At 45.5% G+C, this 22,042-nt stretch overlaps 1 protein-coding gene, 1 long non-coding RNA gene and 2 other non-coding genes across 30 annotated transcripts in view; 2 read left to right on the plus strand and 2 right to left on the minus strand.

The window, feature by feature from the left end:
* PDE4DIP (phosphodiesterase 4D interacting protein) overlaps positions 1–5,730 on the plus strand; it is a 206,059-nt gene extending 200,329 nt beyond the window's left edge. For 13 of the 27 annotated variants that reach the window (XM_064488900.1, XM_031457924.2, XM_064488898.1 and 10 more), the window contains 6 exons: positions 35–261; positions 1,404–1,547; positions 2,630–2,768; positions 3,056–3,102; positions 3,982–4,033; positions 4,694–5,730. In XM_064488900.1, the coding sequence (XP_064344970.1) occupies positions 35–261; positions 1,404–1,547; positions 2,630–2,768; positions 3,056–3,102; positions 3,982–4,033; positions 4,694–4,839 (755 nt within the window). In that variant the 3' untranslated portion in view covers positions 4,840–5,730. The remainder of the gene's footprint in view (positions 1–34; positions 262–1,403; positions 1,548–2,629; positions 2,769–3,055; positions 3,103–3,981; positions 4,034–4,693) is intronic. The other 14 variants (XM_064488894.1, XM_031457943.2, XM_064488895.1 and 11 more) reach the window with 2 other exon arrangements.
* The window catches only part of LOC116154951 (uncharacterized), a 36,102-nt gene extending 19,319 nt beyond the window's left edge, over positions 1–16,783 (minus strand). Inside the window, exons 1-3 of the long non-coding RNA XR_010382257.1 lie at positions 16,632–16,783; positions 16,072–16,285; positions 15,363–15,583 (exon numbers count right to left, since the gene is read on the minus strand). This is a non-coding gene — a long non-coding RNA (uncharacterized LOC116154951). The remainder of the gene's footprint in view (positions 1–15,362; positions 15,584–16,071; positions 16,286–16,631) is intronic.
* On the minus strand, positions 14,986–15,149 carry LOC116155028 (U1 spliceosomal RNA). The gene has a single exon (XR_004139060.1). It is a non-coding gene; the product is annotated as a U1 spliceosomal RNA (small nuclear RNA).
* Positions 16,784–16,906: 123 nt separating the features above from the next.
* TRNAQ-CUG (transfer RNA glutamine (anticodon CUG)) lies at positions 16,907–16,978 on the plus strand. Its single transcript has one exon. It is a non-coding gene; the product is annotated as a tRNA-Gln (tRNA).
* Positions 16,979–22,042: the final 5,064 nt, after the last annotated feature.

A 22,042-nucleotide genomic window follows, 5' to 3' on the forward strand; every position in this document is an offset into this window, starting at 1 on the left:
ACTGGTTTTGTGCTGTTGTGGTTTGATTGCTCAGAGCTGGATTTGGATGCTTATCCTGGAATAAAGAACCCTCCCAAGTTGGAGGGTGATGCTACTGACGGCTCCTTTGCCAATAAGCATGGCCGCCACGTCATTGGCCACATTGATGACTACAGCGCCCTAAAACAGCAGATCGGGGAGGGCAGACTGCTGGTCAAGAAGATAGCATCTCTCACGAGATCAGCCTGCAACCTCCCTGGCCTTGAAGCTCCGGGCACAGAGGTAATTACATCGTTACATTACAGAGCTCTTTCATGCAGATTTTCCGTATGCCCTTCCTTCTTCTGATTTTAGCTCCTTCTGCTATTTTTTTCCCCATGCTTCACATCTCCCAACAGCTGAGGATATATGTTCCATTTATACCCAGTTGGGCCTTTCGTCTTCATCTGCTAATTTCACGATAAGCTCTGCTCTGTTCCAGATGTAGCTGACTTGGTATTTCCACTCAGAACCATAGAAAAGCCTGTGCAGCACTGCCGTCCTCATCAGTAGAGCATTTTTAAAGTGTTGACATACACATGGGACTGTACTGAGCACCCTTTGGTAGCTTATTATCTGCTAAAGTCATGCTGGCACATGGCCATCCTTGGGCAGAATAAAATCACTTAATCAGTTCGCTAGAAATTAAAAATTTGTGTCGATATGGGCTAAATGTGCGGAAGGCGTGAGGAACATGGCAGCCATGGAATTCCCTGGTTCAGACTGAGCCGGGGAGGAGAGCAGAAAGCAGATTTCAGAGCCCTTCACCAGGAGAGACCAGGCACCCCCAGCTGCGGTGCTGTCTGAGCCACTGGAGACGCATGGATGCTCAGGGAGAGGCCTGCGCCCAGGAGCCCCCTCACTAGGGAGGGAGCCCCACACCTGAGTACATAAGCATAACAAGGGGCTCCAGGCACAATGTTAGAAGTTGCACTCTGGGTGTGAGGGCATGAACCCAGAATTGGGTGTTACTGGCACAGGGGATGCCATAGAGGATGTGTACGTTCTCTGGGGAAGAGGGCATGTCAGGTAAAGGGAGCAGCACCTCAATCCTTTGAGCTACAAATGGTTCAGCCCATTTGTAGCATGAGGTGTGAATTAGGGCAGGGCACAGTGCAAAAATTAGGGACCTTAAACTCCAGAGCATGTGCAGGACTAGGAGCTGAAGAGTATGGGGAAGGCTGGAATCAAATGAATTCTTGCAAGTGGGAGGGCCCTGCTGAGGTCAGAGATCCTGAGATTCAGGGTTAGAAAAGGGTTTCACAGGTTCAAGCAGGTCCCTGTCTGTGCCTCACCCACAAAGGAAGCTGGGGCCTGTGCTCACAGGAAAAAAAAGGGATTGCTCAACCCCAGGGATGTCCATGGCTACCTCCCCCTTTTCCCAGGTGATGGGCAGCAAAGGCATCCAGGAGCTTCAGAGCAGCACCAATGCCCTGCATCACCGGCTGGAGGAGGCAGCCTCCCTCCTCACCATGTTCTGGCGAGCAGCCTTGCCAAGCTCCGATGGTTCTGCACTGCATGGAAAGTCGGTAAGAGGCCAGCGTCATCTACTCATTCTGCCCCCCAAAATCCTTATGCCTCCACAGTCTGCAGACCCTGAAGATCAGGAGCTGAATGGTCAATTGGGACAGAGGGGACCAGAGAAAGGAGACCTCTCCTCCATGGTGGCTGCTTTCAGCACAGCTCTGATGACATCCCCTCTCCTTTGACCCCTGACTCCTGGGATAACTAATGAAAGAGGAAAAGGAGAGGATATGGAGGAGGGAGAGACAGGAGAACCCTGATAACCCATTCATGTTCACTTTCTTTACCTGTCTGATGTTTGGCTGAGCTCAAGTTCAGGGACATGTTAAAACATCAAGAACTTCTATCTTCACCCCACCCCACTTCCACAAATCAGGTAGGATCACAGAATGTCATCATGAGTTGACCAGCCTCTTTTAGCCACCCACTGGAATCCTAGCAAATCACTTAAATTTCAGTCTCCAGGTCAGGCCAGGGGAGAGTCAACCTCCCCCAGGTGCTCTCAAGCCAGCTCTCTGGTTGGTGACCTTGAATAGCCAGGTTTCAGGATCCCCTCCCAGGGGTTCTAACTCCAGACTAATATCACTGACACCTGACATCTTAGGAGACCCAATTATGCTAATTTCAGAGGAGGGGGTGATTTGCCATTTTGAAGTTGGCAGGGATATTTACAAAATTGCAGACTGTTTCAGGCCAGCCCTGTCTTGCCAGTCATCATATTCCTAACAACCAAGTCTTACTTGTGTAGCCCAAGTGATATGATTAATGTCAACACTAAATCTGAGCTCCTGTTCACAGCTGACAGTTTCAGAGCTGGCCTGGAGTCAGGTTCTCTGCAGCAACAGGAGTGTAGCCTGTGCTAACGTGCACGGGGGCTTCCAGCTTCTCAGTGTTCATACCTAATGGCCTCACTGTGAGCTGACATCTGCTGGAGGGTTTTAGATGCTTTAACTGGTGAGGTAGGGAGAATTGAGTCCAAAAATAGTTGAGAAGATTGTAAAATCCTATTTTGGGTTGTTAGGAGTCACAAAGCCCGGGGGGCTTTCAGATTTCTGACCATTGACAGAAAGCCTGTTTCTCTTCCCAGGGAGAGTCCATGAAAAGGGAGCTTCTAGAGCTGAAAACCAAACTATCCAAACAGGAGAGTCTCCTTCAGAGCACGGCAGAGTGTCTGAAGACTGCCAACCAGCAGAAGGAGAGCATGGAGCAGTTCATCTTCAGCCAGTGTGGGTGTCCCCCTACCAGGCAATGGGACAGAAGATGGGGGAACTTGCAGACTCCCTGCTTGTGCTGTGGATGCAGAGTGACCAGAGAGGCTAGGGGAAGGGGGAGACTGATGTGACATCCCTGAACCTCCCGTGATATCAGTAATCATGGATGCTGGGGGTGGTGTTGGGGGGCAGCAGGAGACCCCAAGCTGAGTGGCCAGAAAGAAAGCTTTAGAGCACACACCCAAGGCAAGTATGGGCCCCACTGGTAACTTCTCCCTTGTGGGGCTGTTTTCGTTTTTCAGTGACCCGGACACACGATGTTTTGAAGAAGGCAAGGACTAATTTGGAGGTAAGGAAACCACAGCATTAGTCAGAGCCATAGAGCCTGCTTCAAACCCTTCAGCATCTGTCATCAGAGTCGGGAGGTCATCTCTGACCTTCCCTGACCTTCCAGGAGATTTCTGGTCCGCTTGCAGGAGCACAGGTCCTCAATGAGCATCTGTCCAATTTCCACCCCATCAGCACTCCCACCCCAATCAGCAACCTTCCCTGACATCTAGGTTCACTCTCACTTTGTCATCACCTTCTCTTTACTGAAATATTCTCTCCTTTATGCCAAGTCAAGAGTGTGGAGAAATGCAATTCAGTTGATTCTCGAGGTCAGAGGACATAGGGGGTCTGCCTCTGTGTAAGATTTCAGTAAAGGGATCCTGAGGTCACCCATGTGTTCTGGGGTTTCCTGTACCACTTTATGAAAAAATAACTGCAAGATACAGCCTAATAAACAGATTTCACTGTACAGTATGGAGCTGAGAACAGCATTGGGATTTTGGCATAGTTTTCTTCAAGCAACAACACAAAAGAAAATCATTGGGTCTTACTGATCTAAAAAAGAACAGGGTAATAAATTAAAGGCAAGATTTTACATATATGGGAGACATTCTCTGTTTATTAAAAACACTAACATCTTCTTTAGGAACCACTTTGAAGAAAACTTGAGGTGTTAAAGAAATGACTTAAAAATCAGAAATTAAACCTTTTACACTGGCCATCGAAGCTTTACCATAAGTAACTGAGCATATGCCTAGGGATGTTCCTAAACTGTAATCTAGAGGATGTTGACCTCACAGTGTCAAAATGGGTTGGGCCATAATTTAACTCTGCCTTTTTGTATGCTAATTCCTTTTGTTCTTCTCTGATGATTCCTTTCTTTCCTGAGCCTTTTTAGAAGAACACTTACAGGATTGCCTCTGTAAAGCCTTATTCCTGTCCCAGCAAAGGTAACCCAATAGCCTCTGGTACCCGCTGGCTTCCCTAATTTGGAAGAGTCCTCTCTACTTCTGCTAGGTCATTGGAAAGGGCCCGAGGACTGAGTTCTAATCCCAGGCTTGTCACTAACTGGCTGTGTGGCTTTTGCTGACCTCAGTCTCTGTGAGCCTGCTGCCCCTCATCTGTAAGAGGTGGCACCAAGAAGGTCTCTGATGTCCCTGCTGATGTGGCCTGTCCCACTCCTCCTTAAGTCACGGGACACAAAAGGGGGACTTCCCTGCAAAATGCCCTCTCCTTCCTCCAACAGGCTGTTTCTATATGTGCATGTTTCATGCTAAGCTGTTTTCCTGTTTATCACAAAAGCCATCCTTTTGCTCCAAGGTGAATTGGAGAGGGAACTGGTCCCTCAAGAGGGAGTGGTAGGATCATGCCACCTGGTGTGCAGTGGCTTTGAGCAGACGTATCACCACAGGAGGGTGTGGGGGGCTTTTCCACTAACCTGGTGGCGCCAGTTGCTCCTGCAGACCTCAGTATACCCCCTCAGCTCATCCTGTTAATAGGCTTTCACAGAGCTCCTGGCTTCTGTCACCAATCAGCTCTCTCTGCAGCCTCAGTTAGCCACCAGCAGGGCCTGATAATGCCTTCTTACTTTATGCAATTTTGGTCTCCAGGTAAAATCCCTAAGGGCATTGCCGGGCTCTTCAGTCCTGTGACGCTTGCCTTCCAGGAGCCATGCAAGAAGCGAAGCCACCAGAGGTCCTTAAAACAGCAGGCAGGACGGGCCTGCCCCACTTTTGCACAGCTCCCTGTCTGCTGAGGAGGATATGAGTCTCACTCCTCCACACCTGCTGGAGGGTCTGGAAGGAGTCAGAGATGACGCCTGGTGGGGCAGTGCCAAAAGGCAGTGGGCCTTTCCTGCAGCTGTGGAATAACCAGCCAAGGTCCACTTGGCCCAGCACTGAGCAAAACACGCATAGTTTGTAGAGGACTTTGTGACACTGCTTCTGAACGCCCCAGTGCCATGGGAACCAGCAACAGCACATTTCTCACCTCAGCCTGATCCTCAGATGGTCAACTCAGGGCAGATAGGACCTGCTTCCTAGGATCGGAGCTGTGGTTCTGACACTGGAGCCTCTCGGCAGATCTAAAAGCACACGACTGAGCGGCGATGCCCTGACAGACAGTGTTGACAGGGCCCCGATGACCTGACCGGGGGCCAGCACAGCTGGGTCAGTCAGGATTGGCATCAGTCTACACTGCAGCACCCGAGTTCTTGGAATCCACGTGGTGAGAGCTTTGACTTGCAGATGCCATCTCATGCTTACCCTGGTACTTCCTATTTCTATTCTCATATGATCTCCAAAAGTTTACTGACCTCATTCTAAATTTGCTGTTCCATTTGGTCATCTTAACCTCCCTCTTGGATTTGGGGATGAATGGCCACACCAAGCCATTGAAAATCTTGAGTAAAGCAAACCAGTGATCATTTGTAAGTGACATGTGAGCACTCACCAGTTGTCCTAAAGCCTAGTCTGTGTCTTCACAGTGCTTTAGAATGTGTGTATGTGTATAAATGTATGATATATATTTATATATGTTGCTATAGTGGTACGTTGGAGGCCAATATAACTGGTGGACAGGGTTGGTGAGAAGAAATGAAACAGTCTTTTTGGTGGCTATTAAAGCAGAATGTGTATAAACAAATAAAGTTGCTCTTTGCCTGCTTTATTTCTAATTTCTGCACTAGTCCCTAGGCTGAGTATGTAAGAATAGGAAAGACAGACTGGCATTAGGAAGCTCAGAGTCTGAGGCAGGATCAAGATGGCAAAGTAAGAGGAAATGAAGCTCACCTCACCACACACACAACAAGAATACAGCTATATGTGGGAGAATTCTCACATAAAACTGCAAAATGGCAAAAGATCTCCTATATAACCAAGGCTGCGTGAAAGATCTCCATGTAACCAGGTAGGAAGGGGGAAGAAGGCATCAGGTCAGGACCTGTGTCCCTGGGAGGGATCTGTAAGGAGGAGAAGGTCTATGCAGGTGGACCCTCACCCTGGGGAGTCAGCAGGTTGAGCCATCATCTGAGCATCCCAGTCCTGGGGTCCTACATGGAGGAGACAGGCCCCCATGCCTCCTGGGAAATTCACTGAGACAGATGCTAGAAGGACTGGAGAAGCCTAGGCTCTACTTACCAAGAGTGCACATGCGCTCGCTTACAAATAATCAGAGTGAGAGAGCCTTGCACTGGCAGCAGCCACCTTGCTTCACTTCCCAGTCAGAGGGGGTGACCACTCCAGCCCCACTCACCCCATACCACAGCCTGCCACAGGATCTTGGCAAAGACTCGGTCTAGCTGCACAGAAACAGACTGGGGCACCTGGGATGTGATCTGGGCAGGGTCTTGGAGGCCACAGTCCATGCATACATGGGGCGGTGGTAGTATTCACAGTGGACATTCTCAGCTTGCGCACAAGGCAGTACACAGGACCAGAGTGGCTAAGGGCTGACAGACAGGCCCTGGAAGAGAAGTCGTCTAGCTATACAAGACAGCCTAGAGGGCCTGGGGTGTGGTCTGAGTGGGGCAGTGATGCCCACTGTCAGTGCTCTTAGGCATACTCAGCAGGTCTCCCAGCAAGAGCACCCTACTCTACCCACCCCACACAGCAGCTTAGGGCTAGATCTGGGGCAGACAGGTCCTCAAAGAAGTCTGCAACAGAAGCAGCCCAGATCTCAAGTGGCAGCACAGCCACCTCAATTCCTGCAGCTACAACACCCCAACCCCTTCCTCACCACAGCCTTACACTAGATCTGGGCCAAATAAACAGAGAAAGGGATGCAGCCTTGGGCTGCTTTTGAGCGGAACTGTGAAAGCCTACACAGGCAGCACACAGAGCCTCTGTGACCACGCAGGCGGCACCTGCTTCAGCCATCACCTCTGGGGCAAGGCATGCACTCAAGGGCAACAGAGTCTGATCGAACCCAACCCTCAAGGCTTTTACTCCAACTGGGAGTGGACCCCACCCCTGACAGGGCAGTGACACAGAGCAGAGAGGAAGCCCTACCTCACATCCAGCACAGGCTCTAGATACCACATAAACCACACCCCCCTGTAAGGGGATAATGGCGCACAAACCCTCAGAAAGGAGTGGCTGGCATCCATACTGAAACCAGCCCTCAAACCAGAAATACTGCATACACACAGTCTACACAGGGACACTCCCTCATAAAAACACCCCCTCAAGACCACAGTAGATAACTGTTTCTCCTGAATCCATACAGAGACAAATAAAATGAAAAGACAGAGGAACTACTACCGATTAAGAAAAAAGAAATCTGCTGAAAGAGCAAAGAATGAAACTTAGCTCACCAGTCTACTAGACCTCAGGCTCAAAAAGCAGATAATAAAAATGCTAACTGAACTAAGAAGAATGGTCAATAGAAATGTAGGTCACTGTAACAAGGAACTACAAACTATAAAGATGAACCAATCAGAAATAGGCAATTCAATTGCCAAAGCAATATTGAAGAAAAAGAATGAAGCTGGAGGAATAACCAACCCCCCTCCCAGACTTCAGACAATACTACAGAGATACAGTAAGCAAAATAGCGTGGTATTGGCATAAAAACAGACATATGGATCAATGGGACAGAATAGAGAGCCCAGAAATAAATCTACAAACCTATGGTCAATTAATCTTTGACCAAGGAGGCAAGAATATATAATGGAGAAAAGACAGTCTCTTCAACAAGTGATGTTGGGAAAACTGGACAGCAGCATGTAAGTCAGTTAAGGTAGAACACTCCCTCACTCCAAACACAAAAATAAACGCAAAATGACTTAAAGGCTTAAATATAAGACTAGACACGATTAATCTCCGAGAAGAAAACATAGGCAAAACATTATCTGATATAAATCTTAGCAATGTTCTCCTAGGGAAGTCTACCCAGGCAATAGAAATAAGAGCAAAAATTAACAAATGGGACTTCATTAAATATACAAGCTTTTGCACAGCAAAGGAAACCATAATCAAAACAAAACAACAACCTACAGAATGGGAGAAAATATTTGCAAAAGGTGAGACTGACAAAGGCTTAATTTCTAGAATATATAAACAGCTCGTACAACTTAATAATAAAATACAAACAACCCAATCCAGAAATGGGCAGATCTAAACAAGCAATTCTCCAATGAAGACATACAAATGGCCAATAGGCACATGAAAAAAATGCTCAATATCACTCATTATCAGAGAAATGCAAATCAAAACTACAATGAGGTATCACCCCACACCAGTCAGAATGCCCATCATTCAAAAGTCCACAATAAATGCTGGAGAGGGTATGGAGAAAAGGGAACCCTCCTGCACTGCTGATGGGAATGTAGTTTGGTGCAGCCATTGTGGAAAACAGTATGGAGATTCGTCAAAAGACTAAAAACAGACTTACCATATGATCCAGCAATCCCACTCCTGAGCATATATCCAGAGGGAAACTTAATTCAAAAAGATACATGAGGGGGGAGGGTATAGCTCAGTGGCAGCATGCATGCTTAACATGGACGAGTTCTAGCATTCAATCCCCAGTACCTCTTCTAAGAATAAACAAACAGATAAACCTAATTACCTCCCCCACAAAAAGAGAAAACAAAACAAAAAACAAACAAAAAGATACATGCACTCCAGTGTTTATAGCAGCAATATTTACAATAGCCAAGACATGGAAGCAATCTAAATGTCCATTGACAGATGACTGGATAAAGAAGTCCTGGTATATTTATACAACAGAATACTACTCAGCCATAAAAAAGAATAAAATAATGTCACTTGCAGCAACATGGATGGACTTGGAGACTGTCATTCTAAATGAAGTAAGCCAGAAAGAGAAAGAAAAATACCATATAATATAACTTATATGTGGAATCTAAAGAAAAAAAAAGAACTTATTTACAAAACAGAAACACTCACAGACAGAAAATAAACTTACGGTCACCAGGTGGAGAAGGGGGTAGGAACGGATACATTGGGAGTTTGAGATTTGCAGATACTAACTAATATATATAAAATAGATAAACAAGTTCATACTGTATCTCACAGGGAACTATATTCAATATCTTGCAGTAACCTATGGTGAAAAAGAGTATCAAAATGAATATATGTATGTTCATGCATGACTGAAGCATTATACTTTACACCAGAAATTGACACATTGTAAACTAACTATACTTCAATAAAAATAGACTCTGCTTGCAGAAAGGAAGCTGCCCTACTCTAAACTTCCCTTGACCTCATCCCGGACACACACACATACCCCAGCCTCCTCTGTCATCCTCCAGCCTCCTTTATTCCCACAAGAACAAACTCTCATCCCCCAACCCTACACCCACCGATGCCCTGATTCTGGGGAATCTTCCCTTTTTCTCTGGGTCTCCACAGACTTACACACAGATTCCTCACCAGCAGACAAACCCTCATCTTGTGGTTCTGGAGACTCCAAATCACAGAAGCCTCCCAGGAGAAGAAGAAATGCAGGCCATGTGGGGTCACAGGGTCATCGTACAGAATATGAATCCAGCTGTCCTAAGTCATGCTAGGATATTTGTGAAGATGTCAAACTTGTTCAAAACAAACTCTAGGAAAGATCCTTGGTTCAAGTCATTGTTACATGGAATAAATTGTACTATGAAATCCTACATCAGGTGGTTAATCCTCATTCTAAAGTCACAAATCAGCCTTAACAAGGGCAAAGCAGGTTTTAAGTGCTAATTACAAGAAATGAAAAACTGGGACAGGTCCCAGAAAGGAGAAGCTGCTTGGGCCAATGGCCAGGTAACATCCTGTATTAGTCAGCTTGGGCTGCCATAAAAAAAAAAACATAGATTGGGTGGCTTAACCAGTGATCTGTTTTCACACATTCTGGAGGCTGGAGGTCCAAGATCAAGACTGAACTGTCCTGCCAATTCAGCTTCTGGTGAGAGCTCCCTTCCTGGCTTGCAGAGAGCCCATGCCTCCCTGTGTCCTCACATGGTCTTTTCCTGAAGCTTATGCTGGAACAGGGTAGGAGCCCAAGCTTTCTGGTACTTTTCCTTGTAAGGACACTAATCCTATCAGGTCAGGGCCCAAGTCAATGACTTTATTTAATCTTAATTACTTCCTTAATGGTCCCTTCTCCAAATACAACCCACTGGGGATTAGGGTTCAAGATATGCATTTTTGGGGGGATGCATACATTCAGTTCATAACACCCTACCCAACCTCCTCCCCTTGTGAAGGTGTCTGCAGCTCTCAGCTCTGGTCCCTGGGAACTTCCCAGGAACTGACTGGGTCCTCAGATTCCTCTCCCAGCAGACTGTCTCCTTCTCTCTTCCCTGATACAAATGCCTCGACATGGGCACAGCTGTTGGCTGGCTGGCACTCAAAGCAGTGGGCTGGGTGGCTTTCACCTGGCTGGCTTTCGGAAGGGAGGGGCTCCCATTCACTGACAAGCTTGCAGAAATGGGTTCACAGAAGAGAGTGCCTGTGTCAGAAGAATAACTCGTCCTTAATGTGTCCACATCCGAATCCCTGGAATTTGTGAATATGCTACTTGACGTGGCAAAAGACACTGCAAGTGTGATTAAATTAAGGATCTTGAGATGGAGAGATTTTCCTGGACAGTCCAATGGAATCACAGGGGTCCAGGCATATCAGAGAAAGAGGGAGAAAGGAGAGTCAGTGTCACAATAATGTGATGTGAGAATTACTCAATCAGCCATGACCGGCTTTGAAGATGGAAGGCACTATGAGACAAGAACTTGGGCACATTGTAGGTGCTAGAAAAGGCAAAGAAACAGACTCCCCTCCAAGTCTCCAGTGTGACCCTATTGTCACACTGAATTTAACCCAGCAAGATGCATCTCAGCCTTCTGATCCCCAGAACCATAAGATATCAATGTGTGTTGTTTTAAGCCACAAAGTTTATGGTAATCTGTTACACTAGCAATTGGAAACTCCTAGAGTGAACATTGATGGACAGAGAGAATTGAAAACCAGTTCTGGTGGCTATTTGTCATCATGGCTTTAAAACAACTATTCTAGTCCCAGAAATGTGAACTTTCAAACATTTCAATTCTCAGTGTAGATAATGTAAATAATACTGAATGATGTACCAACCATCCCCATAAAAAGAGTTGAAATCTTCACCCTGTGCTCAGGGATGAACGTCTAGTACCCTCGGAGGTTGGGTTGTACACAGGTGTATGTTTGGGATACAGTTGCAGGGGTTTCAGTACCTAGTTTATAATGTTCTGCACAAGGCTGGCAGCAGGGTGTCAGGCATAGAAGGGTCTTTGGTCATATCTAGGCCATCTAGTATCCGAACCCCCTTTCCATGGATGAGGAACTTCTCACATTCTGTAACTCGAAGGATCACGTCCTTGCTTTCTTAGTTTTCCTAGGGACTAAGACGTGGGTATCTTACCAACATCTAGCCCATCCGCATCAGAAAGAACTACTCCAGCTTTTGACATGAGTTGAGAGACTCAAGGAGTAGGCCCTGGGGCAATTCTTTCTGTCCCTTTGGTAGAAAGAATCATTTTTTAAGGGTAAAAGAGACATTCCTCCAGCACCTGAAATAGTGTCATTCACTTCACAAAGATAGATAAAATTCTATTCCACCTTTCCTGGAGCTCTGAGCCCAGAAACCAGGAAATCACAAGAAGTGTAAGGGTGGTGGGTTCATTAGAGGAAGTGGCCAATGCTGCCTAGGGATAACCTCAGTGTTTGCCCTGATCCCCGCTTCTCTTTTTGCCAGCAGCTGGTGACATCTCCTGGCCCAACCACCCTGGTTCTCAGCCAGATTTCAGCCTCTCAGGATACTCCTAACACCTGGGTTCCATGTTGGCTCACAATAGTCAATATTGCTGACACCTGTCACTACTGTCTATGTCCTGGCCAGAAGGAGAAATAAAGAGCCAACTTTAATAAGTTTTATAGTTTCATCCTTGTCATAATGATCAGGGATGATATGTCTTCTTTCTGAAAAGGTAAATGCCTTCCAGAATTCAAATTCTCTCCCCACCTCAAAAATAATTTAAATATTGGTCATATTTCAAGAATTATACAACTTGGTATTTTACCCCAAAATTTTAGGTAAAAGAACTAAAGTAAAAAATGATTAAAGCAACCTCCAAGTTTGCAGTGAGAATGTGGTGGGGTCTGGCAGTAAAACCCTGGCTTTCTGACAGTCAAGTGGTGGATATGTCTTTTGTTCTCTTAAAAACAGTAACCTAACACGCCTAGTTTTACTCCTCTATCCTATCACATTCTATAAAACATAACATCTCTGCTCATCTAGATAACTTGGATTCTAAGTTAGTTGAGCTCAATAAATGCATTTCTGGAGCCCCTATGGCTGAAACATTGGCTAATTCCACTGGGATACAGAGTGAGGGTACATATTCCTTATGGAAGAGAGTTTAAAGATGACTGTTCCCAGCTCAGCCTGGGTAACTATAGACAGAATGAGAACAGCAGGTACCAAAGGGCCCAACCTAGTAGAAGGGAAGACAAGGATAAGGAGCAATGACTCAGTGTCCTCAACTCAGTGAGGTCCACCAGGCTACTTTCCAGTTTCCGTTTCCCTGCCCTGGTTGGAATCTGTCTCCAGGTGGCAAACTGGAGCCATTGTAGGGTTCACTCATTTGTTCTTAATTTCTCAGGGATCACTCACTAACCTTTATCGCCTGATGCCTAGTCTCTTGAAAAGCTTTGCTTCATATATTTTGTGCAGTTTGTTGTTGTTGTTTTGCTTTATTATTTCAGGCAGGAGAGGAAACTCACTTTCTATTACTCTGCATTCACATGGCACCCTTTTTTAAAAATCAAACTTGGAAAATGTCTATCAAGATTCTGTAAAGAGACTTTTACAGAATAAATAACCCAGCCACAACCCGGGTGAAACTGTGAACTGTGTTTTAAGGGAAACCCTTAAAACTTGACTGATAAGAGTTTAATATCCAAAATATATAAACAGGTTATACAAAAAAACCAAACAATCTAATAGAAAAAATGAGCAGAAGACCTGAATAGACATTTTTCCAAACAGGACATGCAGAAGGCCAACAGTCACGTAAAAAGATGTTCACACCACTAATCATCAGGGAAATCCAATTCCAAACCACAATGAGATATCATCTCACAACTGTCAAAATGGAATCCTCAAAAAGAACACGAACAACAAATATCGGTGAGGATGTGGAGAAAAGGGAACTTTTGTACACTGGTGGGGAGAATGTAAATTGGTACAGCCACTGTGGAAAACAATATGGAGATTTCTCAAAAACCTGAAAATAGAATTACCGTAAGACCCATCAATTCTACTCCTGGGTATACACAAAAAACCCAATACTACTAACTCAAAATGATACATGTACCTCTATGTTCATAGTAGTGTTATTTATAATTGCCAAGATATGGATGCAACCTAAGTGTCCATCAAGAGATGAATGGACGAAGAAGATGTGGTATATATATACACACATATACACACACACACTGGAATACTACTCACCTATAAGAAAGAATGAAAATTTGCAATTTGTGACAACATGGATGGACTTGGATTTGGAGGGTATTTTGCAAAGTAAAATAAGTCAGACAGAGGAAACTAAATACTGTGTGCTATCACCTATAGGTGGAATCTAAAAAACACAACAAAATACTGAATATAACAAAAAAGAAACAGACTCACAGATATAGACAATAAACCAGTGGTTACCACTAAGGAGAGGGAAGGGAGGAGGGCAAGACAGGGGTAGGGGATTAAGAGGTACAAACTATTATGTGTAAAATAAGCTAAAGGGCATATTGTATAACACAGGGAATATACCCAACATTTTATAACTAAAAATGAGGAATAAGATTTAAATTGTGAATCATTGTATTGTACATGTAACTTTTATAATACTGTACATCAACTATGCTTCAATAAAAAAGTAAACAAACAAACAAACAAACCTTGTATTTTAAAAGCAATGTAGCACTTCCAAAGAGTTTTTGCTTAACTCTATGTTGGGGAGTGCAGAAGCCAGATAACTCCTTGCCCAAAGGCTGAGGGGATGTTCCTTTGAGCTACGTGCTGAAAACCCAGTCCTTCGTGACTAGATCTGCCTCTTTAAAAGCAAGTCAGCCTTGAGTATTTCTATTCTCCAAAAGGTCCTCCAAAATAAAGATGGACATAACTACAAAGCTGCCCAATGGAAAGCCCTGGCTTTCATGGGGTGTCTCTTAGGAAACATTGGTCCTAGGCTGAGTTATGTTACCAAGGGAGCCAGGGAGAAACAGTGTATCTTTCAAATCCATGCGCTACAACCCAGGCACTGATGGAGGGGCAAAGATTCCCAGAGTCTCTCTCAGGAATGTTGTTCCAAAGAGAACCCAGAAAATACCACTCACAAGCTCTTTCTCCTCTCATTGGTAGAAAATGTTCCCATGTCTCACCATGCAGGGGACACAGTGCTGGATACTACTCTTTGTGAGTTGGGGCTATCGCCATGGACATTATAAAAGAGAAAAGAAATTAGGGAAAGCCAGGTAAGCTATCAGAAACATCTGTCCCGCCCTGGCTGGGAGAGGCAGTCATCTGACCACATAGGTCTCCCTGAGTTCAGGATCTCTGGTATTGTTTCTGTAGTAAAGAAGTAAGCTGGTCCACTCTTCTTCCAGCAAAAAATGGGGAGTGGAACTGACCACCCTGAAATAAAGTGTTCTTGGTGTCCTAGCACCTTAATTCTTACAAACCTTGATGGTTGTCAATTCACAGTCTGGCACCTGAAAGGAATACAGCATTTTCTCCCCCAGAGCAACTTGCAAGGGAAGCAGGAAAATCTACCCTCCAGGAAAATGGGTCTAGTAAATGCCCCCCAAGAGTCTTCTGAAACTACTCAATATGTTCAAACAGTCTGTTTTTAACCATTAATTGTCAGGGGAGAACTCAAACACAGTCCCCTACTACCACAAATTGGGCAGGTGAGTCTCCCACATTTGGGGAAATCACAGGGTTCAGCACATCCACATTGCAATGGATAAGCCTAGCTTTGGAAAAACCAGTTTGGTGATCATGCTATCCACCTGCCCTTGTACGAGACTGATGCAAGATACTTAATAATAGAAGAAATTGTGTGAGGGAGAAGAGCACGAGAGAGGATTCTGTACTTTCTGCTCAATTTATCTGTAATCTAAAATTGTTCTAAAAAGTAACATCCTTCATTTTAAAAAAAATTAAAAACTCAAGCTCAAATCAAAGTGTTGGTGGCGTTCTGTAATTGCTGGTTAATACTGAGGGCTGAGGTGCACCAACCTGGAATCTGATATGTTGGTGATTTCCATGCCCTTCCTTCAGCCTCCATCAGCATGGCAGGTCCTGTGGAATCCACAGGTCCCATCAGGTAGGTCAAGGTGTGGTTGGTGCTCCAGATGGTGAAGAGAGACCAGCGGTATCTGCTGAGACTTGGAGAATCCATCGCGCTGGGCGGAACTCCCTCAACACCCAGGAAGACTGAGCTTCCACAGCCGCCGAACCTGCCACCACAGAGCAAAGCTAGTGAGGACAAGAACTGAGAGCCACAGGAGGAGGTCGCTGCCTGAAGCATAAAAGCAGCTCAGGAGGGAGGCTTGGTAAATTGGGAGACCCAGAAACAGGAAAATGAGTAGAAGTTAAGACTAGAACGTTCCGTGCTGGGCTTGAAGCACAGGTCTTCCAATTAGCAGTCATGGGCTCCTGCTGCGCTCAGAGCAGGATTATAAAATCTTACACTGTTGCCACGTGGAGGGAACCTGCTCCCCAAACACTCCCTCCTCGGCTGAAAGCTCATTTAGACCCACCTGCGACGGACACCCGGGTCTTGACTGGGTCATGTTGGGGCCCTGACACAAGCGAGCGGCACTTGACGCCACATCGCGGGGCCCAGGGCCGTGGCCGCCTGCTCCCCGCTGCCCCAGAGCCCCCTCAGGTGACAACCCCGCCTCTCGGGCTGAAGTCCCTTAAGTGCCACCTTCCCTGCGCTCACCCGGCCCGCTGCCCCCTCCGCGGAAAGGGAGGCTGTGAAAGGCTTTCCAAACAGGCGGCTCTTGGAAACTCAAACTGGCAGCTCAAGCCCTTAAACGTCCCGAGCATAAAAACTTCTAGGGGTCCCCGGGAACCGCACGGAGCTCCCCACCAGGGATCGAGCGGCGCCTTCAGTCTTGGGGACGCGGGAGGCCGAGGAGGGGTGACCTGGAAAGCTGAAGAGGAGAAAGAAGAGAGGGAGGAAACAGCCCAGAAGAAACGCTGTCACCTGCTTCCCCCCGACATCCCCCCACCCCACCTTAGGGAGGGCGCGCCGGGCTTCTGGCGGGGCTCCGCGTAGGGGCCTCTGGGGTTCCAACACGACCCCCAACAGAGAGAGGACTCTATCCCCTATAGAAGCCGCGGCGCTTGTACCCTTTCCCCCTCGGGTCCCAGGGCAGGGCAATCCAAGGAAGCCCCAAGGATGTTCTGAGGGTCCTCAGAGCTCCCAAGGCGGCGGGAGGAGATACAAGAGGAAAGGAACACTTTTTGTTTATTGTTTTTCCCTGGCGGGAATCTTACCTCAGGGAATAAAACTCTAGAAATCCCGGCAGAACAGGTGGATCTGGCGGAAGATTTAAAAGCCCTGCCTGTGGATCATCCCCGAGTGGATGTCGTCTCAGCCAAGACGTCGAACCTACGGAAACGCGCCGAGGGAAGGCGAGTGAGGCGCCTCCTGGCGTCGCGGAGGAAGCGGGCTCCGGGCGGGGCGAGCGAGCGCCCGACAGGAGGCGGGTCCTGGGCCCGCGGGGCTGCGCGCTGCCTGGCTCCGCGGGGGGAGCAGCGGACTGGCTTGCGGTTCCATGGTGTAATGGTGAGCACTCTGGACTCTGAATCCAGCGATCCGAGTTCGAGTCTCGGTGGAACCTTACTTTTAGGCCCGGCCCAACAGTCTTTTATCTCGCAGCCCCAACTCCATTGCTGCCGGAAAGCGAACTGGCACCTCAGGTAAGCGCTGAGTGGACGTGCTCTCCCGCTCCCGCCTCCCTCTTTGTGCCGCTCTCGGTATACGAGCTCCCCTAGCCAGCGTCCCACTGCCTCCCACCGCCGCCTGAAAGCCGCGTCCCCCGCGTTTTGCCGCCTCCTCCTCAGAAGTTGGGGTCCCGGAAACGGGCTTTTCAGGGTGGCTGCATCCTGGCAGCGGGCAGGTGGGGGAACCCAGCCCGGGGTGTCCCCGCTGGACCCGCGCGACTGTGCCCGTCGCCGGACATAGGAGGCCCCGGCCCGGCCACTAAGGGCGCAGAGACACAGCCAGTGCCACCCCCTCGTCGGGTCACCCTGGGTTTCAGGGGTAAAGGGCAGAGGCTGCGCCCACTGAACACTGCATAGTGAGCTGCTACACACCACACGTCCTGTAACAGCGCCATCGTCCGTCCCTGTGAATAAATGGTCGGTGTGAGGGCTGTGATGTCGCTGATCCGCCAGGAGGCGGCCTTTGTCTCAGTTTTCGTCTTCACGGTTGCAGACCTGAATTGGAAGTTCTGGGTTTCATTCAGATGCCCTATTTCATTACAAATTTTAATTGATTTATTCTGAGTTATTCCGATTTTATTCAGAATTTCTTAGTCCTACGTCCTCATTGGATATGAAAAGCTGCAGTTAGGCTAAAATTTAAAACTTCACTCCTGAAATCTTGTCCTTTCATCCCAAGCCCAGCCAGAAAGAGAACAGACCATGGGTTTTAGAGTCTGTGGAGATCAGGGTTCTCTGATCCATCTCTCCCAGAGGATTTGAGACACTTGCAGATCTTATACTCAAAGGTAGACCATACTTGATTACAACTTACTTGCTTAGATTTGAGTTGGAAACCACATTTCTTTTTTTCTTTTTTATGATTCCAAAAGTAAGTTAAATTTTGTTCTGTTTTTATAATTCACATATAGTCAGTTTACAATGTTGTGTTGATTTCTGGTCTATAGCCTAAAGTTTCAGTCATACATATAAACAGGTATATTCATATTCTTTTTCATTATAGCTTAATATAAGATATGGAATATAGTTCCCTATAACTTATTTGCTTATTTTATATATATTAGTTAATATTTGCAATTTCAAACTCCCAATTTATTCCTTCCAACCCCCACTGAATAAAATTTGGAAATATCACCCCTAGCCATTGAAAATGAGCCAGTGCACATCTTTTGTGGAACTGCAATGTGGATAAGAACTATACCAAGAGACTAACACTAAAACACAATAATTTATGTGCACCCGGTGACAGTAACCAAACCAGAAACTACTTTCCTCCATTGTGGCGTTAGCAAAATCTTTGCTATATCTTTAATCTTTTGTCCATATACTATGGGGAAATGCAATGAGGCTTTCTAGGATATTCTATTTCTACTACTCAAAGAGTCCTTAAAACAAAAAATGATTGCTTTCAGACAAAGAAGTCTCAATATTAAGCCTGTAGTTCTGAATTTGAATTGTAATGTTGGTGACTGTAGGTGAATACATGAACACACACACTATGAATACATATTTCCTAGCTCTATCCACTGGAAAGGCCTAAATAAACCAATTCCAATGAGTATTTCTAGGATATTCAGTTTGCTCTGTGAATGCTCTGTTTGACATAAAGACATCAGAGTCTTATAGAAAGGACTGAGTCCAGGTCAGGGGCAGTAAATATTCAAGATGAAAAAGAAACAGCTTGACCCAGTGACATCATGAAAGGTCTCAAAGACTATTAGAATCTTAGCAAAGGGACGAACGGGTCAGGGTAAGTTCACCTTCACTGCTGAAAGAGAGGACAGTTGGAGTATCAGGAAGGACTCTATAGCAATGCATTGAAACACTTCAGTGTGATTGAAAGCTAGATTTCATATTAGCACAGGAAAAAAAGAAAGAAAAAGCAAAGAAACTAATTGATGACCACACACAATGTTGACGAATTAGCTCATTAAGCTGCAGGCTGTACCACTAAGTGTACAGTCTTTACGATTTAGGGGAAGTTTCTCGCTATACAAGTGTCCAGGTAAGTAACTCGTGATGATGAAATAGCACCATTTTGCTCCACACAATCAGTTAATGGATCAAAGGGCTGCTAATATTCTTAGAAGAATCACAAAGGACATGATGTGCCTCCTGATCAGAGAGCACACACCACTTTTGAGGTGGTCTTGCCAACAGGTGAAACATGAACCTGATAAGTCTCTATATCTGCCAGGTCCAAAACAGTGGCCACTAGACCCATGTGGCTACTGGATATTTAGAATGTGGCTGGCAGCAGTGAGGAACTGGATTTTCATTCTACTTAATTGGAATTCATTTAAATGTAAATTTTAAAACAGAATATGTAAAAATTTTCCTATTGAATACAATTTTAATACTTTAGAATTACAAATTCTTTAATATGTACCAATAGATACTCAAGTGTCTTATGTATAAGATTGTTTCCGAATTATGGTGTACTTCTTGATTTTCAGTGTAGCTACAAGAAAAAGTTTAATTATATATGTGGCGTGTACCTTCTTTCTATTAGGACAACGCTGCTCTGGATATATATCCAGGGACTAAACTCATGCTGTGGGCTACTAGAGAAAAACACGGCTGTAATTTCAGTAAATAAATTGCAAACATAGGAGAGCAAGACATCAAGGAACACAGTGGGAGCAGGAGCAGCAAGAGAGAGAGAAGGAAAGAAGGAGGGAGGGAGGGAGGACCTGAGGAGAAACATATATGCAGGGACTTAACACAGATCTTTCTGATTACACATTGTGGATTTGTTTTTGGAACCTCAAAAAAGAAACTAACTTAAAAACAACCATGGGAGGTTTGAACACTATTTTATGCTATTCAGAAATTTTGAGTCCATTTACCAACAGCAGTAATACTATGATACAAATTTCAGAAAGAGTCCGCGCTGAGGGGAACACAGTGGTGTAATTCCAGATGAAGTGTGAGGTCTGACATTTACTTAAATAATACAGGGAAAGGTAAGTGGGTGGGATTGTAGTGAAACAAGTTCCACCAGTAGTTGATAATTGTGGAAGATGGCTTACAAGGATGGGGATGTTTGGTTATTTTTAATTCTTTTTAGTTTTATTTTTCTGTTATTTTTGTTGTTGTTCTCTGATGTCCGGTCAATTTTTGTGTCCTATTGAAATTCTGCATTTGAAATTGAATGATGAGAGATAACAAGTCCACCAGGATGATGGCAGCTGAATCTCTCAACACCGATTTCAGAGGGCTAGGGATTAAGCTAGAATCAATGACACCATGCAGAACACTTCCCCTGAAGAACCAGGGGCCACAGAACACTGGACTCCTGGTGGTTTGTATTTAGCCAGGGCTTGGGGCTACACAGCAGTAGAGGGAGCAGCCAAGACAATACACACAGAGGAGAGGACAGCAGGGAGGGAATCCTAAGGAGGGAACGCAGGAAAAATTACCTACAAATGAGCATGTGGACAAACTCACAGCATGCCTGAGACCTGGTGGACTACAGCTCTGATGACAGGGGAGTTGCCAGGAAAGGGTTGGGCAGTGCAGAGGACCAGAGGGTGACAATCTGCAGGAGGCACATATGTGGGGGCCACGGTGAGACCAAGATGAAAATTATGTCCTTTGATGCTTGTAGTGAAGAGAAAGAATGAAGCAACCAGTAGAAATTAAAGGTCCTACTGGAAGAAAATAGAATCTCAGAACCAGGAGACACACCATGCTTTTCCTCAGAAGCTTACATCTGCTACAGTAATTGCACAAGACAAAGAGATCTAGACAAAACAAATTGACTAAGCTGCTTAAAGATTCATCAGTTCCCACCTAGAACTGCTATTTCTCACACAGGTCAATCCTACTCTGGTGGAAATGAAAATCATACAGCAGACATTTATTCTAAGGTGACATTAGAGAAAAACAAAAATAGAGTCAGAGACTTCAGCTCATGAAAAGACTTCCCTCAAAATCAATCAAAAACATAGGAAAAATATAAAACAGGATCTATTTCTGAAATAAATATTCTAAACTGAACCTATTTTAGATCCAGATACACACGTGCGTGCGCACACACACACACACACAACACACACTCAGACACTCAGATTCACACAGACATGAAAGGGAACCCAGAACACAAAAGTAGACACGATAGAAGAAACGAGAATTGGCAGTAATTAGGGAAAAACTAAAGAAAAAGAAAATTCTCTGAAAAATAGGCTCAATGAAAATGTATAAAGCATCTTATTTGTCTACAACCATAGGGCACATTGAATTCAAAAATGAACACATTGAACAGAAAGGAAATGGATCAAAGATAATGAGAAAGGGTCAGAGAGAAAGTCATAGATATCTGGGAGAAATAGGACTGGCATGTTCGACTTTAACACCCATCCTATTAGGGCTAAAAGATTTTTTTTTTTAAGAAAAAATTTCCTGTGAATCTCCAGACCTCCTTTTGCTCCAAGTGGAAGAAAAAATCAATTTACATTCCACGTCCCAACACAACATACCAAGGAGAACAATGTTTTCTAAAAACTCAACGCAAGTCATTGTGGGCACGTCCTTCATATTCAGCCAAGCTGTCCATGTATCAAAGCAAGAGAAAATGAGTACATAACACACGAAAGTTAAGGAGCCCTCATTTCCACCATTAGAAATCCTGAAGGATGAACTCTACATGTCAAGAAGTCACCGAGGAAAGTCTGACTTTTGAAGACCTGGTCACCACTGAATAGATATAATTATAGATTTAAGCTGGTGTGTCATGGGCCCTGCTTTCGGGGCAGCCTGGTTGGGGCCTGGGACCTTGCGAAGAGGCCACTGACACTCCTGGGGTGGGGCAGTCCTCCTGTGCAGTAGGGGTCCCTAAAGTCCCCCATGGGCTCCTCCTCCAGCTCTTGTCCCTACACTACTTTTTTCTGAAGTTAACACAAAATTGGGAGGGGGCGGGGACAAGGTAGGAAAAAATAGTATGTAAAGGGTATACATTG

The sequence above is a fragment of the Camelus dromedarius genome, chromosome 9, assembly GCF_036321535.1.
Source record: "Camelus dromedarius isolate mCamDro1 chromosome 9, mCamDro1.pat, whole genome shotgun sequence".
Taxonomy (NCBI): Eukaryota; Metazoa; Chordata; class Mammalia; order Artiodactyla; family Camelidae; genus Camelus; species Camelus dromedarius.